General features: G+C 38.6%; 1 protein-coding gene across 1 annotated transcript in view; it reads left to right on the top strand.

Annotated features, from left to right (window-relative positions):
• The first annotated feature begins 4,335 nt into the window (after positions 1 to 4,335).
• The window catches only part of LOC121395500 (SLAM family member 8-like), a 28,853-nt gene continuing 10,682 nt past the window's right edge, over positions 4,336 to 22,506 (top strand). Inside the window, exons 1-4 of the mRNA XM_041569070.1 lie at positions 4,336 to 4,430; positions 4,677 to 4,979; positions 7,831 to 8,139; positions 18,642 to 18,953. Of these exons, the coding sequence (XP_041425004.1) occupies positions 4,376 to 4,430; positions 4,677 to 4,979; positions 7,831 to 8,139; positions 18,642 to 18,953 (979 nt within the window). The 5' untranslated portion in view covers positions 4,336 to 4,375. The remainder of the gene's footprint in view (positions 4,431 to 4,676; positions 4,980 to 7,830; positions 8,140 to 18,641; positions 18,954 to 22,506) is intronic.

Raw genomic sequence — 22,506 nt, 5'->3', positions numbered from 1 at the left:
AGTTGCCAGCTCTAATCCTCAACATACAAATCCCTTGGATGAGCGGCCTAGTAGAAGAATAGTATAGCACACTATGAACCTCTAGTGGCTAAAAAGAGGTACAACTATAACTTTTGAAAAATAATCCCAGAACCGTGCTTAAAGATAAAAGGTATACGTTTATTTCACATATTAAAAGTCAAAAATTACCCCATTATGCCGCCTAACGCGTTTCATGCTTACCTAGCACTTAATCATAGATTGAAATAAACGTATACCTTTTATCTTTAAGCACGGTTATGGGATTATTTTTCAAAAGTTATAGCTCTAACCTCACTCTCAAGCTTATGCTCACAATATTAAGGGTATTTCATCATTTTCCAGCCAAGAAGATTTTCGAGCACTAAATTCAGTTAAAACATTAAACTTAATTTTATTAAAAGATAGTTAATCACATGAGAAATAAAATAAAATCTAAAAACCCGTGACCTTTGACTATTACATATTGCCATGGGAGTTTTAGGGAGCCCAACTATTTACGGTAGTTGTTTGCACCGAGACCTGTTGCTTTACTAATCACAATTCAGCAGGAACAGCCCCCTAAGTTTGCTCATAGCCTGTACAGTGAGATACTATAAATCCATGCCAGGATTGGCAATTCCCTATACTATTTACCATACAGCAGGTCGGAGGGTCTTTCTCTAAAGAATGCATTCTGTGTTTGCTGTGAGTATGCAGTTGAATTCCATAAAAAATGTTTTTGCACACGCCTAAAAAAAATTAGGTGACACTTTCTCCCACCTGCCCAGCCCACTCCCAACTCCATTTGGCAGCAGTTACTTGGAGAAAGGGTAAAACAGGTGTAGGGTTAATGTGCTTCTATTGCTTTAAATCCCTACACTTCTTGATCTCCCTAGTTGCTGGGCAGATGCCCATGTAGCTATCTATAACTTGGGTAGTTATGCTATTGGCCAGGAGGTGCTGTGACCACATCCTGTCAGACTTTGCTATAATGATTGTGAAGGGTGGATCATCCTCTTTGGCTCTTGGTGTCTGACCCATCTGGATGTCTTCATTGAGCCTGGGTAAACCAAGGCCCAGTAAAGCCAGTTTGCCCTAGAAGGACCTGAACCTCTAGTGTTTCAGTCGGGGAGCAGGGACCCTGTGAATGAGGCTAGTGAGAGGCAGGAACATAATTGTTATAGACTCTCTAGGAGAGCGAGAAAGTGAGGGAAGAGAGAAAGAACAGCTTTGTGCTCCATCAAGGATCTGTATCAGGGAGTAACTTCCCAGGCTGTAAGATTTGCCTACAGTGAAGGGACTACAGTTGATAGGGTGTCAGGCTTTAGGTTCTCCTCCCTGACCACTCCACTGGGTGAGATCCAGACCACATGTGAGGTATTTCTGCCTAGAAGGTAGTTGTACTGCCTTGACTACATCCTCAGGGAATGCACCTGCATCTACTTCTGATATACTGTCTGAGCTGTGTGCTTATATATTCTGCAAATGCCCCTGTACTGATGTAAGTAACCTGTGGATAAAGTTATTTTGTTCTGTTTGATTTGCAAGAACCTCCTGGCACCCATTTCATTATGGGTTAAAGCACAGTAGCCTGTGGGAGTTTTAGTTGCACTACACCGCACCTTCATTTCTTCCACTTTGTGAAGGCCCTGCCTTAAGTGATAGAGTCCAGTGTAACCCATGCTCTAGTAGCAGCTCTAGCTGGTTGTTAACCCCGTTGGTGTAAATAGCCCAAAAACATGTTACAGAGGCACTATTTACCCTCTCAGCCCCAAAACCCTTTTTCAGACAGCATAATTCTGTATAGGGGCCCCTCCAAAATGCTTCCAATTGGGCCCCGCAGTTTGTAAGACCGGCCCTGCTTACTAAACCATCTAATTGGTGATTGGTTGGTATAATATGCCCCTTGGTGTGCAGGGATGCACACATCCACACTGCCTGATATAAGTCCTGTGTCACTCTATGAAAAATAGTTTGGGAACCAATATTTGTCACTTTAAGGGGTTGTTCACACTTTTTTTTCCAGTTCATTTGTTCTCAGATTGTTGACCAGATATAAAGACTTTTTTCAATTGCTTTCCATTTCCTTATTTTTTTTTTAATTTTTCCAAAATCTAAGTATAAAGTTGAATGTTCGTGTCTCTGGTGTTTGTGTCTGGCAGCTCAAGTAATTCAGGCGCAGATTCTAAACTGTTACAATTTTGCAACATTTAGTTGATATATTCATCAGCAGCATCTCTGGAGTATTAGCAACTATTGTATCTATTCTAACAGCTGTCTTTAAAGGGGTAGTTCACTTTTAAGTTAACTTTTAGGATGTTATAGAATGGTCAATTCTAAACAACTTTTCAATTGGTCCTCATTATTTATTTGTTATAGGTTTTTTTATTTATTTATTATTTTTTCTGACTCTTTCAGATCTAAAAAACAAATGCTCTGTAAGGCTACAAATGTATTGTTATTGCTACTTATTATTACTCATCTTTCTTTTCAGGCCTCTCCTTTTCATATCCCAGTCTCTTATTCAGATCAATGCATGGTTGCTAGAGTAATTTGGACCCTAGCAACCAGATTGCTGAAACTGAAAACTGGAGAGCTGCTGAATAAAAATATAAATAACTACAAAACCACAAATAATAAAAAATTGCAAATTGTCTCAAAATGTGAACAGGCCCTTTAATGAAAAATGGTTGAACATTCCGAGTAACTAATGATGTGTTGCCTAGCAATGGCACATGTAATAGTGAGGTAGTGAGTACTTGGTATGTGGAAACACACACATCCAACACTGCCTGATATACACTGATATAAAAACGAAATCATTTTTGGAGAGCCATCCAGTGTTGGGCATAGTAGGAAACAGGGTTAACTTACCAATAGTGATGGGGGGTCTAGGTGCTCAATCCCAAGACCTTGAGCTTAGGGAGGAAATCAATATACTTATATGTATTAGTAGGTTGTCACAAACCAGACTTCACTGCAGTACTTGATGCAGTTAGAAAGTAATTTATTTAGCAGAAAAAAACATCTCAAAAAGAATAGCCTGATATAAGTACTGAAGACCTTTATCAATTACTTTCCATTTTTTATTTTTTTACTGTTTTTCCAAAATCTAAATTTAAAGTGTAATGTTCGTGTCTCTGGTGTTTGGGTCTGGCAGCTCAGTAATTCAGGTGCAGACTCTAAACTGTTACAATTTTGCAACATTTAGTTCATACATTTCTCAGCAGCATCTGTGGATTATTAACAACGATTGTATCAATTCTAACAGCTGCCTGTAATGTAACCCAGGGATTCTGCTCCGTAGGACCAAAGATAAGAAATGTGTCAATTAATGTATCATTTAGAACAGTTACAGAATTGGTGACACCCCCCCCCCACACACACACACACCCTAAACTGCTTCGGAAAGACATAAATAGATGAAAATTTTTAATTAACAGGCCTATTATTTTTAGAGAATTTTTAGAGGAAAAAAAACAACTAGAATTTTTCAAGATTTATTATACACCGAAGCTGCTAACAATCCGAATCCAAAAATACTATATCTAAAACCTGTCGAAGTAATGTCAAAGTCAATAGCAGATGTCAATTTTACAATGTGAAGAGGTCTGCTCTGGGTTTTGTACGATAATCTGAAAAAGTCAGGTGGTTCCTGTGACAACTCGAAAAAATTGAGTGATGTCGTCTAATTCAAAATAGTCGTACAATTCAAATTGTTGAGACTTTTTCTAGCTGATTACTTGATAAATTAGTTAAATTAATGGGAGTTAGGTCAACTTGGTTTCAATAAAAACATGGTATAAATTCGAGTTTTAGTAAATACCCCACTAAGCTTCAATATTAGAAAATACACAAATAGAAAATAGAATGTCATTGAGAAAAGTCTTTATTTCTGGTGAACAGTATGAAAAAAACAGAAATTATGAAAGTGTTGGAAGGTGAACAATCTCTTTAACAATGCTTTCAAATTAGGATATGACAAAAAATGTATCTCTACGTTACATTCTGTTCAGTGTGACTTTCTCTGTGTGACTTTTTTCTCTCTCTCTTATCTAAATCCATAATCTCCTTTATTCATTCTTCTGAAGAAAAGATCAGGCTATCCTGGAAAAAAATTATATAGTATAGTTTTCCAATGTAAACTAGTCCCCCTGATTAAATTCACATGAAATAAGGGAGTATAAATCATTTATCAAGCATCTGGCACTAACTGCAAATGAAATGTGCAATTTTACTGGCACTTAGAGGATTAATGAGACAGTGGTGTTGCTATCAGTTCTGTGTTACTTCCTTATAATCAGGTAAAGGGGAAAGTACAGTGTGAGAGTCGGAGGCAGATCATACACAAAGCTCCAACTGCAACACCACATTAATGGGACTCAGTAGTTACCTGCACCCCTGGATCCTGTTGTTCATGGCAGCCTCAGGTAAGGGAGTTATAGGGAAACAGAGGGGGAAGTTCAAACAAAGACACCGTACCAATGGGATCAGGACAGTAACTGCCCTTTTGGATAATGTTGTTCCTGGCAGCCCTAGCTAGGGGCCACTGGAGCCACCGACACAGTGTAATGATATATCTGAAGGTAGGAGAGGAACAGAGGTTTACAGCGTGACGTGTCAGGGCCATAAAATGAAATATTCATCCACTGATGCTTTGTTTTCCTCTCTGACAGGGTCTGTCTCTTGCTCAAGGAATGTATCGGGCACTGTGGGCAAATCTGTGACTCTTCCAGTGACTCTGACTCTGCCTGCACAGAGGTCGATACAGTGGAAGTTTAATAATGATTTTATTGCGACTGCGCAGCCGAACGGTATCCCCTTTTATTATGGTGCCTACGAAGGCAGATGCCACCTGTATGAGAACGCAGCTCTCCAGCTGGACAATCTCACTCCCGCTGATACGGGGGAATATACACTCTCTGTAATCCCATCAAGTGGAGCAACACAAACAGAAATGATTTATCTCTCAGTTTACAGTAAGTACAGACGCTACTTTTTTAGCCACTAAGTATTATTGGCCAGGGTTGGACTGGAGCATTGGGGCCCACCGAGGCTGCAACCCAAAGGGCCCTCCTCACAGTCACAGGGCCCCCTCCTGACTTTCTCGACCACAAACTCCATCCCCTGCATTGAGCCGGTGTTGAGCCTCATGCATACACAAACACAGGCCCGGATTTGTGGAAAGGCCACCTAGGCCCGGGCCTAGGGCGGCAGGATTTTAGGGGGGCGGCATGCTGCCCAACCACACCCACATTTGTTCAAAAACACTGGGGATGTGCTGGAGATACAATAATTTAATACATTTCCTGTGCGCCAATCCCCATTGCTCCTGTCCCCCTAGAAGGGACAGGGGTGACGACTGGTAGTGGGCCTAGGGGTGCCCACTTTGTAAATCCAGCCCTGCACAAACACTTGTGCAAATGCTGACACGACACGCGCATGCACAAACACAGCAGTGCAGCCAATCGGGGGACCAGGTCTGGGCCAAGAGGGCCGGGCACCACTGGGTTGTTTCCTGGTGTCCTGCCAGCCCAGTCTGACCCTGCTATTGGCTAACAAATCATGTTGTCCTAACACAGCCAGGCATTTGACCCAAAGTAAATTTCATAGAATGTAAAGGAAATAAACAATGAAATAAACAGTGAAACAAATTGGAACAAATGTTGTACATATACCAAAATATATTAAAATCAAATGTGTTTGTTATATTCTCTAATTGTCTGTGTACATATATCCTGTGTCTGCAACATTATTTAAAGGGGTGGTTCACCTTTACGTTAACTTTTAGTTTGTTATAGAATAGCCAATTCTAAGCAAGTTTTCAATTGGCCTTCATTGTTTATTTTTTATAGTTTTTGAATTATTTGCCTTCTTCTGCTGACTCTTTCCAGCTTTCAAATGGGGGTCACTGTCACAATCTAAAAACAAATGCTCTGTAAGGCTCTCTCCTCTCCTATTCATATTCCAGTCTCTTATTCAAAACAGTGCATGGTTGCTAGGGTAATTTGGACCCTTACAACCTGATTGCTGAAATTGCAAACTGGAGAGCTGCTGAAAAAAATGCCAAATAAACACCACAAATAATAAAAAAATTAAAACAAGTGCAAATTGTCTCAGAATATCACCATCTACATCATACTAAAAGTTAACTCAAAGGTGAACAATCCCTAAAGAAGAACTAAAATGAAAAAAAAATGCTGCACATTATGTTTTGTGGTTCTATATGAGCCCAAGGCAACCACATCTCTTTAGCAGGGAAGATCTGTGCCTCCAAATATGCCCCAGTAGCTCCCCAGTCCAGCTTACCTATCTGACCAATTCATTTGCAACATTTTACAACATTGGAGAACTACTAAAACATGGTGGTCAGTATATACTTAGTAAAGTTTTTCAATTGTTTTAAAATTAGATTAGGGGGCCCATTTACTTAGCTCGAGTGAAGGAATAGAATAAGAAAAACTTCGAATTTCGAATGATTTTTTTGGATTCTTCGGCCATCGAATGGGCTACTTCGACCTTTGACTACGACTACACTTTGTGCTATTATGTGATTGATATATTTTACCTATGATGATTTGCATTCATTTTGGTGTACAGGTATTCTTTGGCCCTCTGTTGCAGTGGGAGAGGAAATTTCCTGCAGGGGAAAAAGGTCCCTGTGTACCATCACCCTGAAGGTTACTGAAGTCTCTACATTCCACTATTTATCATATTACTTGAATTGACATGTTGTCAGGAGGAAAGTGTTTTACTTCCTCAGTGTAAGTAACTGATTAAACAGCTGGGGGTGTTATACTGGAAACTGGAAGTTATAATCATTAGTGGGAGGAATAGCACAGACTGCAGCACAGGGATGGGACACTCAGATCTCTCTCTGGGTCTGTCTCTCTGTCTCCTGCTCCTCTCGGCTTTAGGTGAGTCTCTGGTATCAGATAAGTACAAGTACAGTCCTACTATACATACAGTGATGTAATTATAATAAAATGATTCTGACAACTCCCTGGAACATGGAGATAAAAGTACACCAAAAACCAGTGACAAAGGAATTGATCATATATTCGGATATCAAGGAGAACAAGTGAGCTGCTCTAGTGGTGAATGTGATACAATACATGAAAGATCTGTAACTTGCTTCTCTTGGCTTTTGGTGAGTCAGATCAGTACATTTATACTGTACATGTTTTACTATGTATACTGTAATATAGAATTTGCTGAGTGCAAGTGAGCTGCTCCTTAGGATTCGTATATGAATGTGATACAATATCTGTTACATGTTCTCGGCACTTCCGCATTTTGGCTGTTCGGGATGGCCACAGGCTTCGACGCTCTCAAGAGGGGCCTGACTCTTTTAAAAACTGCAGCACTGCCGGGCCCCCCTTCATGCCCGTTCCCGGGAAACAGGGCAATCCCTCTGTCTCCTGCTCCTCTCGGCTTTAGATGAGTCTCTGGTATCAGATAAGTACAAGTACAGTACTACTATACGTACAGTGATATTATAATTGTAATCAAATTATTCTGACAACTCCCTGGAATGTGGAGATAAAAATACACCATAAACCAGTCACCAAATAAATGATAATATATTCAGGTATCAAGGAGAACAAGTGAGCTACTCTAGTTGTGGATGTGATACAATACATGAAAGATCTGTAACTTGCTTCTCTTGACTTTTGGTGAGTCAGATAAGTAAATTTATACTATACAGGTTTTACTATATGTATATGAGATGCTCTTTAGGATTCATATATGAATGTGATACAATACCTGAAGGTTTACATGTTATTGTCATCTGCTCTGATGATAACTTCATTGTATTTGCTCTCACAGGTGCTGTAACATCTGCAGAGAATGTAGCTGGGACTGAGGGCAAATCTGAGTATCTCACAGTGAAGTTGGATCTCCCTGCAATGTGGCAGGTAACATGGAGGGTTAATTCCAGCACTCAGATTGTAACTGTATCGACTGGCGGATCTCCCATTTATACTGATAGATACAGAAACAGAAGCCACCTGTATGATAATACAACTCTCCGACTGGACAATCTCACTCCCACAGATACAGGGGAATTTTCACTCACTGTCACCAACCTGAACAATGGAACCACAATGACAGGATCAGTTTATCTCACAGTTTACAGTAAGTGAGGTTTTGTTATTCCAAGTGGCTTTGCACTGCAAGTAAAACTGTACTGAGGAGTGTTACCAACCATGGAACAGTTTCAAAACCAAAAAATATAACATGTTTTTCGACACTTATTCATTGCATGCATTAAAGAACAGGGAACACGTACAAACAAAATTAACCACTCTCATATTGATATAATATATATTTGTTTTACTATAAAGGGTTACCATCACTACCTAATTACACCTTTAACTTTTTTATTGTATTAAAATACAATTTAATTTTTAATTTAAATAAAAAAATTGTTGTTTTGTATATTAGACAATTACTTAGCGTCAGTTAAGCCTCATTATCTTTCACATTTCAGTCATACGAGTTCATTATTTTGTCTTCATGTAATAAATATGTGCTTAAACTTCTAAAGTGCCAATTTATTAATGTTTAGGGGTTTTTTTTCCCAAAATCAAACTTTATAGCACTAAAAATTGTGTATTAGACAAATTACTTTGAACTTTACTTAGGGGGTTATTTACTAAAAAAATTAATTTATCTGATATTTTTTTTATCTGACCATATTTATTTATAAAATACCCCAAAAATATCCCAAAATCGAGATAAAATGAGCGAAAACCTGAATCACTAGAATTTCTCAGGCTTTTTTCCCGAATTGCTAGATTTTTTTTCGAGTTTTTGCCAAAAACCTTAAAAAGTTCGGATTTTTGGGCTAAACCCACAGAAGACCATGAAAACTTCAATTTGTCATAAGTGCTTCTCCCATTAATTTATTATTTTATGCATAACAGCAATGACGAATATAGCGCTTTGTTACGTGTAGGAAATAATTTCCTCATCTTTCAGTGAACAAAAACAAAAAAAACACCAAGAAATATTTATTAATTCAGTGGAATGGGAATCATTATAAAACAATAAAAAAGTAGAATTTAGGATTAGTTAGTCCTTCAGAATGTCTCTCTCCTGCCGTTCCTTTTCAGTCTCTCAGCTTCATACAAAAATGTCACATTAAAAAAAACACAAAACTTTTTTTGTGGATCAGCACCTAAAGCAAACGGAGAAAGCAAAAAACAGGAACAAAATATGGAGTAGTCATTTGGATTACTCTTGGAGCACCCTGTGCTGGAAATTCAAATTTCACTAGTGTGAGTTCCCCTTTAAAAAGAGACTTTTCCTTTTATCCCGGATGTGTATATAGTTGAATTCGGTGTTCTCTGAGACCTTCACCAAGTTTAGTAAAAATGCCTACTTACAAGATTTTAGTAGAAATAACACATGTAATATTAGCCAGCAGTATTCTCCCCTCCTCCACAGGCCACTGTTAGGCTCATTGAATTATTGCATGTAAAATACTTTACATGATCTAGCTAAATCATGGCAAAATGCAGAAGGAGGTATTTTCCTGTAATGAAGCTGGATCACCCCCGTTGCCCTTGCCCTAAGGATTCTACCATGACAGACAGCAAAACAGGAGCTTACTGTAACCACAGCAGTGGGACAGGGCCGCCATCAGAAAATACAGGGCCATGTACGATAACATTTTCTGGGCATGTCACCACCATAGGCTTCGCCCACCCCTATACAATAAAAAGGCCAAACTGGTGGTCAGGGTCCCTCTCTACAAGATAAAAAAAATAATAGTATCAACAAAAGAATAGTGAAAGGATGCCATAGACTGCAGAGTTCTGCTGTGTTAGTGCTTTATTGTACACATGACATGTTTCGAGTCACACGGACCCTTTCTCACTTGAGAAAGGGTCCGTGTGACTCGAAACATGTCGTGTGTACAATAAAGCACTAACGCAGCAGAGCTCTGCAGTCTATGGCATCCTTTCACTATTCTTTTGTTGATTCTAATTGAGGTCTATACGGTGTGACCTTTGAAAGGAGTGCCTACCATTGCAAAGATTGGGGATAAGCTGATAATTGGTTTGTTGGAAAAAAAATAATAGGTGGTCAAGGTCCCCCTATAAAAGTAAAAAAAAAACATTGTTAACCAGGGCCCCCCATAAAAGCCTTAAAAAATTGGTGGCCAAGGACTCTGCCTACAAGTCCAAAGGACGTTTTAACCTTTGGATATTGTATTTTGACACAATGTTTACATTTTGACACAATTGAGGCTCATTTATCAACACTGGGCAAATTTGCCCATGGCCAGTCACCTATAGCAACCAATCAGTGATTAGGTTTTTAAAGCCAGCTGCAAATAGAACAATGAATGCAGCAATCTGATTGGTTGCCATGAGAAACTGCCAAGGGGCAAATTTACCCTCTGTTGATAAATGACCCCCAATGTATATTTATTAAAAACACAGCATGGTGAATGTATCTATTTTAAACACTGGAGGGTGTTCCCCACTTGAAACAAGATACTATTGTATAACTCTGCTATGTGATTTCATCACTGGTTGATTGGATAATTGCTTGAGAAGGTGGAGCATTGTATGGTTTTAAATCATGTACACACGTTTGGCTAATTACACTTGAGAAAGGGTCCTTGCTGACTCGAAACACGTCGTGTATTTTGGAATAAAAGTTTTTGCAGCACAGTACTGCGGATGCTTTGTGGCCTCCTTCATACAACAAGTGAAGTCCATAGTTCAGTAAAGTCAAGAAGCCAGTCTCTATGGCTGCCAATTCCCCATTAGCCAGTATCCCCATACACACACATAGACTGGTTGAACAGTGTTCTACTAACCTGCAGCATTGCCTTAGCTTCTAAGCTAGCTAGACTCTGAATAGCAGAGCAAACAAAGTGTATGTTAGTTTAAAACTAACAAACCTATACAATAACAGAACAGAGTTGTAACGCAGAAATCTTACCCAATTCTTCTGAAAATCCCTCAGAGCTGCTAAGGTAGGGAACCTACCTGCTCATTACCTGTACTTGAACACTGACCTCAAGAGAAATTACCTGATTACCTACAGGTGCTGTGTGCACTGCTCACAGAACATACAGATCAACATTGCACTTGCACTGCTCACAGAATATGGAGGCCAACATTACATCAGCACTGCTCACAGAACATGCAGATCAGCATTGCATTAGCACTGCTCACAGAACATGCAGATCAGTATTGCATTAGCACTGCTCACAGAACATGCAGATCAGTATTGCAGCTGCACCATTCACACAATGGCCAAGCTGGTCCATCCATTCTTAAGAGTTATGAGACTCCAGCATCAGGATGGCACTCCAAGCTTAAGCATATCTTTTAACTGCCGACAGATTAAAGGCCAATTAAAGCAGATTTTTTTGTAAATGACTTCAACCCTGGGAAAGACTTATAAGGGAGGCAGCTAGCTCTGAAATATAAATTCCTCCAGAAGAAACCATTTTTAACCCAATATAGGGGAAAAGGCTCAGGCTGCTAGATAAACATTCTTCACCACAGAGATGTCTGCTAACCACAATCCCCCAGGTCAAACCTACTCTCCCAGGACTAACTGCCCCCTCCCAATCCCATCTGTAAAAATCATAAAGGGTGTACACTTTCAGAAAAGTTTGGTTAGGCACAACGATGGGGGGACATTGCACTTGCCACCAGATACAGGTTACAAGCAGACCAGGAGGGCACATGGAGTCATGGATCAAGGAAAAAACAGTGATATTAGCCATAGTACCACTGTGCCTACCTAATCCAGATGATGAAACATTGAAGACTCCATACATGAGGTAATGTGCTTAGGGGGATGAAAGATCTCAAGGACCAAAGTCCCTAGGATAATTTCCAGCAAGCCTTAATGCTTTCCCAAGGCTAAAAAGACTTGCTTCCCACAGGAGCAAAAATAAACTAAAGCAGAAGGACCAAAAGAGAACAGATTGGATGGTGGGGTTGGGTTTTCAAAGTTTTAGGGAGGGTAATTCTGATGGGATCACTGGGACGGGGCTATCTCAGTAACTATGACATGGAGTTGGCCAGGGAAATCTCACTCACATTCCTACACCCACCTCCAGCAGATTTGTAGCATTGTATATGTTCAATATTTTTATAAGGTATATATTTATTATTAATGTTTTTAATAATTAATAATCAAAAATGTGCTTTTATCAGTCAAGTTAAAGCCCTTTTTTATGCAAGACAGTACATATTTGCGTTAGTAGCCACTGAATGACACTGCTTAGATATACACAACTTGTTATCCACAAAAATCGCTAGATCCTCTCAGTTAAGGAGGCATCCAACACATTGCCATTTAGTACCTAACTCATATTCATGCATACTCTTGCATTTATCAACATTGCACCTCATTTGGTCATTAATAAACAAGTTGATAAGCAAAGGGCCAAGGACAGACCCCAGAGGTACTCTACTTAAAACACTTGTCCAATTAGATAATGTTCCATTTGCCATCTCTATTTGTATTCTATCCTTCAGCCAGTTTATTTAACTTCACATGTTCTATTCTCTTTTGAAGCCACCACCTCATCCTCTTGAGCCACTTATCCATAGTTATGCTCAGGGCCAGCTTTACATAGTGGGCACCCCTAGGCCCGCTTCCATTCGTCGCATCTATCCCCTCCCCTTTATTCAGGCGAATTTTCATCATCGGGGCTAGAACAATGGGGATTGGTGCACAGAAAATGTAAAAAATGATTGTATCTCCAGCGCATCCCCAGTGTTGTGTTTTTGAACCAATGTGGGCAGTTGGGCAGCATGCCGACTCCTAAATTCCTGCCTCCCTAGGCCTGTGCCTTGGTGGCCTTTCCACAAATCCGGGCCTAGTTATGTTATTAGAATTATGTCTGTTTAAAAGAAAACCTACATTAGCCAGTTCCTTAGTTATGTAAACAGACAGTTTAACAGTTCAAAACCTCTGTTTTTTTCCCAGCTTTCATCAACCAATTGACTTTCCTCTGATTATATGGGTCCCACAGTCCCACCAATTCTTGCTTTCGTTTTTATCTATTTTACATAGTTAAACATTAAGTTTTGATTAATTTTCCTCCTCGTTACAATGTTCTTTTCATTCTCCATTGTAGCTATTTATGCATGCTTTATTACCTCATAAAACTCTTAGCTGTCCCAGATAATATGAATGCACGTTTTGTTACCAACCTCAATGCAAATAAATGATGCCATCAAACCATAAAGGTTTTGTTTGTATTGCTTTGTATTTCCTTGCTTACAAGGGAAATATACTGGCAGGTATTTGTATTAAAGGGGACCTGTCACCCTAAGAAATAATTTCAAATTCTTTTCTAACATGTTCGTTGACCAAAATAAACTTTACTTACACTGTCTTTATTATTTACATTTTGTTTCCTTCTGTCTTGGAATTATACAATCACAGCAAGCAGGCAGCTGCCATTTTGTGGACACGGTTATTAAGGGAAATTATGTTTCACCCCAAAATCTTGTGTATGCACCAGAATGGGGGACCCAATGTCCATGTGCAGTGCCCTACACAATTATAGATCCTGAGGAGGGAAGGGGGGATGCGAGGAGAGCAGTGACATGTAGGAAGTGCTGAATGGAAAGTGAAACTAATTGACTGCCCCTTCTCTATGCCACGGGCATAGAGGCGGGGCAGGTAATATTTGATTGATAGTTTAGATATTTAAACACCTTTATAACAGGTATGGATGTTTTAATGAAAAATAGGTTTGGGGTTCCATATTTAATTTGCAAAGGACTTTCATTATGCAGCTTTTTATGTGTAGGTGACAGGTCCACTTTAAGTAGCATTTTATAGACATCCCATTTTCCTTCTGTGAAGTAACCCTGCGAAAATTATTTCCCAATTAATATTTTGCAGAGCGATGCCCTTATACTGGCAAAGATTATACTTCTAAAATCTTAGGGGCAAATTCAATAACCGGCGAAAATTCGCCAGGGCTGGATTCGCTCACATTGCAACACTTCGCCAGGTGTAAATTCGCCTGGACAACGCTAATTCACGAAGATCTGAAGTTGCGCACAGGTTACCAAACGCCGCAAAATTACGCCATCGAAATTACGCTCAGCAGTTCGAAGTTACGCTAGCGTTGGCTAATTAGAATACGGTTTGCAGTTAAAGTACAATGGACGTATAGGTTGCAGCAAATACATTACATTACACAAGGCCAGGGAACCTTAATAAAATTATATTAAGTTGTTATATTTCCCTACACATGTGCCCACTGTATAGTTTAGGTGCCATATGTTAGCAAATGTAGGGGGGAAGGTGGGTACCCCAAAAAAAAATTTACGATCTTTTTCAGTCTATCACCCTTTAAATAGAAAAAAACGCCAGTGTTTTTTGGGACTTAGAAAAATGTTCAACTTTTTTTTTGAGGAACTCCTATCTACTCTATTGCACTTCGTCTGGTCTGAGGTGGCGAAGGCAAGTCTGGCGATAGAGGTAAGGGTCAGTAAAATCAAAAACTTGAATTTGCATAGTAACGCTCTTTTGCCAGACCGAAGTTGCGCCAGAGTCTATCTCCTTGGCGAAATTACTGTTAGTTAATTGGCAAAGTGCCGAAATGACGCCACGCTGGCAAATTTTCGCCAGCGTTAGCCACTTCGCCCTTTAGTAAATTTCCCCCTTGGTGTCTTACTGCCTTATAGAGTTTTTTTCCTAGTAGGGTCCTGGACTACCCAAAGAATAGACACTTAGCAAACAAAAAAAAAAAAAAAATATATATATATATATATATATATATATATATATATATATATATTGAGAAAGAGTGAGAGAGAATAAATTAAGAGAAAGAGAGAGAATAAATTAAGAGAAAGAGGGCCAGTTACTAACAAATGGAAGAGGCTTCACAATTAATTCATGTTTTTATTACGAGTTACTTTAATTATTCAGATATTGGCTGAAATAATGGGGTAGCCATGTCAGCTAGCAGGATCGGGTTTTTAAAATTTGCTAAATTACTTTTTATCTCGGGTGGTTCAGGACCCTACTAGGAAAGACCATGGGGCACATTTACTATTGGTCGAATATCGAGGGTTAACTAACCCTCGATATTCGACCGTCAAAGTAAAATCCTTTGACTTCGAATATCGAAGTCGAAGGATTTACCGCATTTCATTTGATCGAACGTTTCGAAGGATTTTAATTCATCGATCAAACGATTTTCCTTCAATAAAAAAATACTTAGAAAGCTTATGGGGACCTTCCCCATAGGCTAACATTGGTGCTCGGTAGGTTTTAGGTGGCGAAGTAGGTGGTCGAAGTATTTTTTAAAGAGACAGTACTTCAACTATCGAATGGTCGAATAGTCTAACGATTTTAGTTTGAATCGTTGGATTCAAAGTAGCCAATTTGATGGTCGAAGTAGCCAAAAAAAACCTTTGAAATTCGAAGTTTTTTTCCTTCTAATCCTTCACTCGAGCTAAGTAAATGTGCCCCCAAGTATTTGCATTGCAGAGAAAACTCTATAAGGCAGTAAGACACTAAGGGGCACATTCACTATTGGTCGAAGTAAAATCCTTCGACTTCGAAAATCAAAGGATTTACTGCATTTCGTTCGTTCGAACGATCGAAGGAAAAATCGTTCGATTCGAAGTCAGTCCTAGTCGAAGTAGCCAATTCGATGGTCGAAGTAGCCGGAAAAAAAACTTTGAAAGTTTTCTTCCTTCTAATCCCCTCGAGCTACGTAAATGTGCCCCAAAGATTTTAGAAGTTTAAACTTTGCCAGTATAAGGGCATCTCTGCAAAATATTTATTAGGAAAGAATTTTCGCAGGGTTACCTGTGAATCTTGGGACCCCTTCTGCTGTGTTTTTCAGTGTTATTTCACATTATCACATATATAGACGGTTGGTTTGGATACAGAATACAAGAAACTTTACAGGGACCACCCTTTCCTCTGGAAGGAGGTCACTAACTACTTTTAGTTTATATATATATATATTTTTTTTTTTTTTAGTTGAAAATCAGTATTTTATAGGGTACAATGAAATGCATCATAGGTACTGAGTTTCAATATGCTATGATTTTGCCCACAAATAACATCACTATGCATCTGACTAGTGACACTGCACCATCACATAGCATCAAAAAAGTTCTTTACAGCACATTTCAAAGGAGATAACATACAGTAGTGACATGGAGTTTTCAAGGGTGGGGAGCCCTGCCCTGATTGGGCAATGCTTGCTACAGTCCAGCTTACCTATATGACCAATTACTTTCCAGAATTTTATAACATTAGAAAACTACTAAAACCACGGTGGTCAGAGCTATTTTTAAGAGCATATATCATTGAAAATATTAAAAAAAAGTATTTTTAAAGGGACCCTCCTCCCAAAACAGTTTTTGCCTATTTAAAGGAGAACTTAAAAATGAATATGGCTAACAATGCCATATTTTATATACTGAACGTGTTGCACCAGCCTAAAGTTTCAGCTTGTCAATAGCAACAATGATCCAGGACTTCATACTTGTCACAGGGGGTCACCATCTTGGAAAGTGTCTGTGACACTCACATGCTCAGTGGGCTCTGAGCAGCTGTTGAGAAGCTAAGCTTAGGGGTCGTCACTAATTATCCAGCAGAGAATGAGGTCGGTCTGTAATATAAGCTCATGCTGCAGGGCTGATTATTAAATTCTAATGCTAATTGCACTGGTTTCTGTGATGCCATGTAGTAATTATCTGTATTAATTACTAATCAGCCTTATATTGTGACATTTCTATTGTGTATATACAGTATATTTTGAGTTGGTCTCTAAGCTCAGGTAAGTGTAAGCAGCACGTACAATGATTAAGCATAAAAGAAGATGGGGAGGTACTGGGGTCTCTTTGGAGACACAGATATTTACTGCTAAAAGGTTGTGGTTGCCATTGACTGGTACAGAAGCACAAAACATAATGTACAGTATCTCTAGCCTACTTCTTTAGTTAGGCTTTAGTTCTCCTTTAAAGAAAATATATTTCTAAGAAACTTCTCAATATATACTTAAAGTTTTTCAATGTTTTAAAATCATATTAAATGCAATTGCTATTGAAAGCAGTGTTTGTTTGTTTATTCCTTTCTGTTCTCGGGGCCTTTCAATCAGCTTTAGTCAGCTAGCTTGCAACATTGTTTTCAGAGCCAGGAGTGCAAAGAATGTAAGCAGCCTGACATAAAATTATATATATTTTTGGTATTGGTACATTCAGGAGACATAGAACTGTGTTTGTATTATGGGAGACATGATTTTTTTTTTTCATTTTTTAGACACTTAGAAGCCTATATCTTTTTAGAGAAGTAGAATTACACCAACATTCTAGCATATTTTGTAAGCTTAGGTTACGAACAATATTGGGTTTTTGTGGGTTTTTGTAAGACACTCCCAGGAAAGCCCCCCAAATTGAAAAAGTGCAAAATGTTCAAAAATGATCTGGCAATAAAAGTACCAAATCAACTGGCAGTGAAAGGGTTAAGAAAGCTTGAGCATTCTTAAAGTAGCCCCAGTAAGAAGAGTAGTGATCAAAGGACTGAGCCAACTCACGAGGAGGTTTATTTAACATGTATGTTGGGTAAAACATAACTGTCGTGTAGCCACTTGTCTTGAAAGGAAACTTTGTGCTATTATGCGATTGATATAGTTTACCTATGGTGATTTGCATTCATTTTGGTGATGTGTACCATCATCCTGAAGGTTACTGAAGTCTCTACATTCCACCATTTATCATATTACTTGAATTACATGCTGTCAGGGTGAATAAAGTGTTTTACTTCCTCAGTGTAAGTAACTGATTAAACAACTGGGGGGTGTTATACTGGAAACTGAAAGTAATGATCGTTAGTGGGAGGAATAGCACAGACTGCAGCACAGGGATGGGACACTCAGATCTCTCTCTGGGTCTGTCCCTCTGTCTCCTGCTCCTCTCGGCTTTAGGTGAGTCTCTGGTATCAGATAAGTACAAGTACAGTCCTACTATACATACAGTGATATAATTATAATAAAATTATTCTGACAACTCCCTGGAATGTGGAGATAAGAATACACCATAAACCAGTCACCAAGGAATTGATAATATATAGTGAATAAAGTACCCCCTCTTGTAAAATATAAGGATATTATAAGTTACCGAGGAGTTTCATGACCATATAAAACACGAGGCCGAAGGCCGTGTGTTTTTATACAGGTCATGGAACTCCGAGGTAACTTCTAATATCCTCATATTTTACAACTGAGGGTACTTTATTTATTATAATACACACGTTTCAGTGAGTCATGTGACAGAAATGACATCAGAACTGACCGTTTATAACTGATGACATCAGAACTCACCGTTTATAAGGATATAATTTACAAGATATTCGTGGCTTTTGTGTATTATATCAGGGTATCAAGAAAAACAAGTGAGCTGCTCTTTCTGTTTGTTTCTCTTGGCTTTTGGTGAGTCTATGGCATCAGATTACTACATTTATACTGTACATATTTTAATATATATACTATAATATAGAAATCGCTGAGTGCACGTGAGCTGCTGTTTAAAATTCGTATATGAATGTGATACAATACCTGTTACATGTTATTGTCTTCTGCTCTGATGATAACTTCATTGTATTTGCTCTCACAGGTGCTGTAACATCTGCAGAGAATGTAGCTGGGACTGAGGGCAAATCTGTGTATCTCACAGTGAAGTTGGATCTCCCTGCAATGCGGCTGGTAACATGGAGGGTTAATTCCAGCACTCTGATTGTAACTGCATTGACAGGCGGATCTCCTTCTTATACTGATAGTTACAGAAACAGATGCCACCTGTATGATAATACAACTCTCCGACTGGACAATCTCACTCACGCAGACACAGGGGAATATTCACTCTCTGTCACCAACAACCAGAACACTGGAGTCATACAGACAGGATCAGTTTATCTCACAGTTTACAGTAAGTGAGGTTTTGTTATTCCAAGTGGCTTTGCACTGCAAGTAAAACTGTAATGAGGAGCTATCAGATCAGTGTTACCAACATGGTGCAGTTTCAAAAGCAAAAAATATACAGTAACATGTTTTTCTACACTTATTCATTGCATGCATTAAAGAACAAGGAACAAGTACGAACAAAATTAACCACTCTCATATTGATTTAATATATATTTGTTTTACTGTAAAGGTTTCAAAACAATCAAATTACTGGTCCCAGCGTAAAATTTAGTAGTTGTATCGCTGTGAATTCCTAGGAGCCTGTGCCACACTCCCAAAAGTACACGATAAAGTCAAATTATTGGAATAAACAGCTTCAAAGCAGTATTTTCAAACTGCATGTGTTTTATTAGCAGTGCAACACACTGTGTTGCACTGCTAATAAAACACATGCAGTTTGAAAATACTGCTTTGAAGCTGTTTATTCCAATAATTTGACTTTACTGTAAAGGTTTACCATCACTACCTAATTACACCCTTTACTTTTTTATTGTATTAAAATACAATTTAGTTTTTAATTTAAATAAAAAAATTAGTTGTTTTGTATATTAGACAATTACTTAGCGTCAGTTAAGCCTCATTATCTTTCACATTTCAGTCATACGAGTTCATTATTTTGTCTTCATGTAATAAATATGTGCTTAAACACTAAAGTGCCAATTTATTAATGTTCAGGGTTTTGTTTTTTTTGTATTTCCCAAAATCGAACTTTATAGCACTAAAAATTGTGTATTAGACAAATTACTTTGAACTTTACTTGGGGGGTTATTTACTAAAATCTGAATTTATCTGATATTTTATTTAAAAAAAAAACTGCAACCAAACACCCATGCTCGATTTGACCATATTTATTAATAAAATAACCCAAAAATAACCCGAAATCGAGATAAAATGAGCGAAAACCTGAATCCCTAGAATTTTCAGGCTTTTTTCCCGAATTGCTAAATTTTTTTCGTGTTTTTACAGAAAACCTTGAAATGTTCGGATTTTTGGGCTAAACCCACAGAAGACCACGAAAACTTCAATTTGTCATAAGTGCTTCTCCCATTAATTTATTATTTTATGCATAACAGCAATGACGAATATAGCGCTTTGTTACGTGTAGGAAATAATTTCCTCATCTTTCAGTGAACAAAAACAAAAAAAAACACCAAGAAATATTTATTAATTCAGGGGAATGGGAATCATTATAAAACAATAAAAAAGTAGAATTTAGGATTAGTTAGTCCTTCAGAATGTCTCTCTCCTGCCGTTCCTTTTCAGTCTCTCAGCTTCATACAAAAAATGTCACATTAAAAAAAACACAAAACTTTTTTTTGTGGATCAGCACCTAAAGCAAACGGAGAAAGCAAAAAACAGGAACAAAATATGGTGTAGTCGTTTGGATTACTCTTGGAGCACCCTGTGCTGGAAATTCAAAGTTAACTATTGTGAGTTTCCCTTTAAAAAGAGACTTTTCATTTTATATAGTTGAATTCGGTGTTCTCTGAGACCATCACCACGTTTAGTAAAAATACCTACTTACAAGATTGTAGTAGAAATAACACATGTAATATTAGTCAGCAGTATTCTCCCCTCCTCCACAGGCTCATTGAATCACTGCATGTAAAATACTTTACATGATCTAGTTAAATCATGGCAAAATTCAGAAGGAGGTATTTTCCTGTAATGAAGCTGGATCACCCCTCTGTCCTTGCCCTAAGGATTCTACCATGACAGACAGCAAAACAGGGGCTTACTGTAACCACAGCAGTGGGACAGGGCCGCCATCAGAAAATACAGGGCCATGTACGACAACATTTTCTGGGCATGTCACCACCATAGGCTTCGCCCACCCCTATACAATAAAAAGGCAAAACTGGTGGTCAGGGTCCCTATCCACGAGATAAAAAAAATAATAGGTGGTCAAGGCCCCCCCATAAAAGTTAAAAAAAAACATTGTTAACCAGGGACCCTCATAAAAGCTTTAAAAAATTGGTGGCCAGGGCCTCTGCCTACAAGTTTAAAAAAAAAACATTGCTGGCCAGTGCCCCCTACATGTTAAATAAATTATTATTAAAAGTAAAAAACAAAACTGGTGGGACACTGAATGTGCAATATACTGTAGCTATATTTGAGAATATATATATTTGAGTGCTCATACAATTTTATGTGATTTTGTGCACAATGTGACTGTGTGCACTTGTTCACAATTCAGCAGAGGAGGATGGACACAATTGGGTCTAGTGCAATTGTATGGCAATGCAACAAGAGTTTTAATTTTTGGATGCAAGTATCTGTAATCAAAAAGTTAATAGGCTCCCTATTTGCATTCTGAATAGGTCTTGCATCCTCAGATTTTGTCAAACAGGTCCACCGTACCATGTTTAAGAGCTGTTAAATAATCCATTCTGAGTCGTTTCTTATTCTCTCCAATATTTATTTCAGTATCAGTGCTTGCCCGTTTTTTGCTATCAGCCCCCTCGCAGCTGTGAGAATACAGTTAGCCATCACCCAATCTGGGAGGTAAAGTCCATAAAAAGTCAAATATGCAGTATATAACCAGTTCGAGTGCTCAACAAATTCTATATCGGGAATTATATGAAATTATATGAAAATATCATACGAAAAAAATATATTTATACATAAAGCCAAGTAACATACCGTATATACTCGAGTATAAGCCGAGTTTTTCAGCACCCAAAATGTGCTGAAAAAGTCTACCTTGGCTTATACTCGAGTCAGCATTTTAGGAAAGCATTATTATTTTTTTACCGTTTTGCTGCTATAATATCCGTTAGGTTGCCTGTCCGTGTATTCCCCCAGATTCTTGTAAAGAAATCCTCACGGCCCATCTGCCTAACCCGCCCACCCACCAATGAAGAAACAGTAGGTGTGTTTAAAGATCAACTTTGTCGAAGCGCACACAGCTTAATGGAGTCTTGGGAGAGAGGGGGAAGTGTAGCACCTGCATTGAAATAACCGGCACAGCACAGCAGATTAGCCTTTTTTCGTTCCCCCTTGCAGAATCAGCGCAATCTTCTTGCGCTCGCTGACGGCACAGCCAGAAAAAGCAAGAAGCATTGCTGATCTGCCTAACCTGCCCTCCCACCAATGAAGAAACAGTAGGCGTGTTTAAAGATCAACTTTGTAGAAGCGCACACAGCTTAATGGAGACTCGGGAGAGAGGGGGGAGTGCAGCACTCGCATTGAAATAACCGGCAAAGCACAGCACAGCACAGAAGATTACGGTAGTCATTTTTCATTCTCCCTACACTGTTACAGAATCAGCACGATCTTCTTGCGCTCGCTGACAGGCACAGTGAGAAAAAGCAGGAAGCATTGTGCTTCTACAAAGTTGATGTTTAAAGGTGAGGATTTCTTTACAAGAGTGCTGAGCTGAATATGGGGGAATACACTGACAGGCAACCTAACAGGTATTATAGCAGCAAAACGATAAAGAAAAAATGCTTTCCAATTAAAAATAAAACATTATGGGATTACCGTATTATTGTCAATGAAGATGCTGGGCAACACCA

The sequence above is a fragment of the Xenopus laevis genome, chromosome 7L (genome assembly GCF_017654675.1).
Source record: "Xenopus laevis strain J_2021 chromosome 7L, Xenopus_laevis_v10.1, whole genome shotgun sequence".
Taxonomy (NCBI): Eukaryota; Metazoa; Chordata; class Amphibia; order Anura; family Pipidae; genus Xenopus; species Xenopus laevis.
Note: the sequence above shows the minus strand (reverse complement) of the source record. Positions and strands in the feature narration are given on the sequence as shown.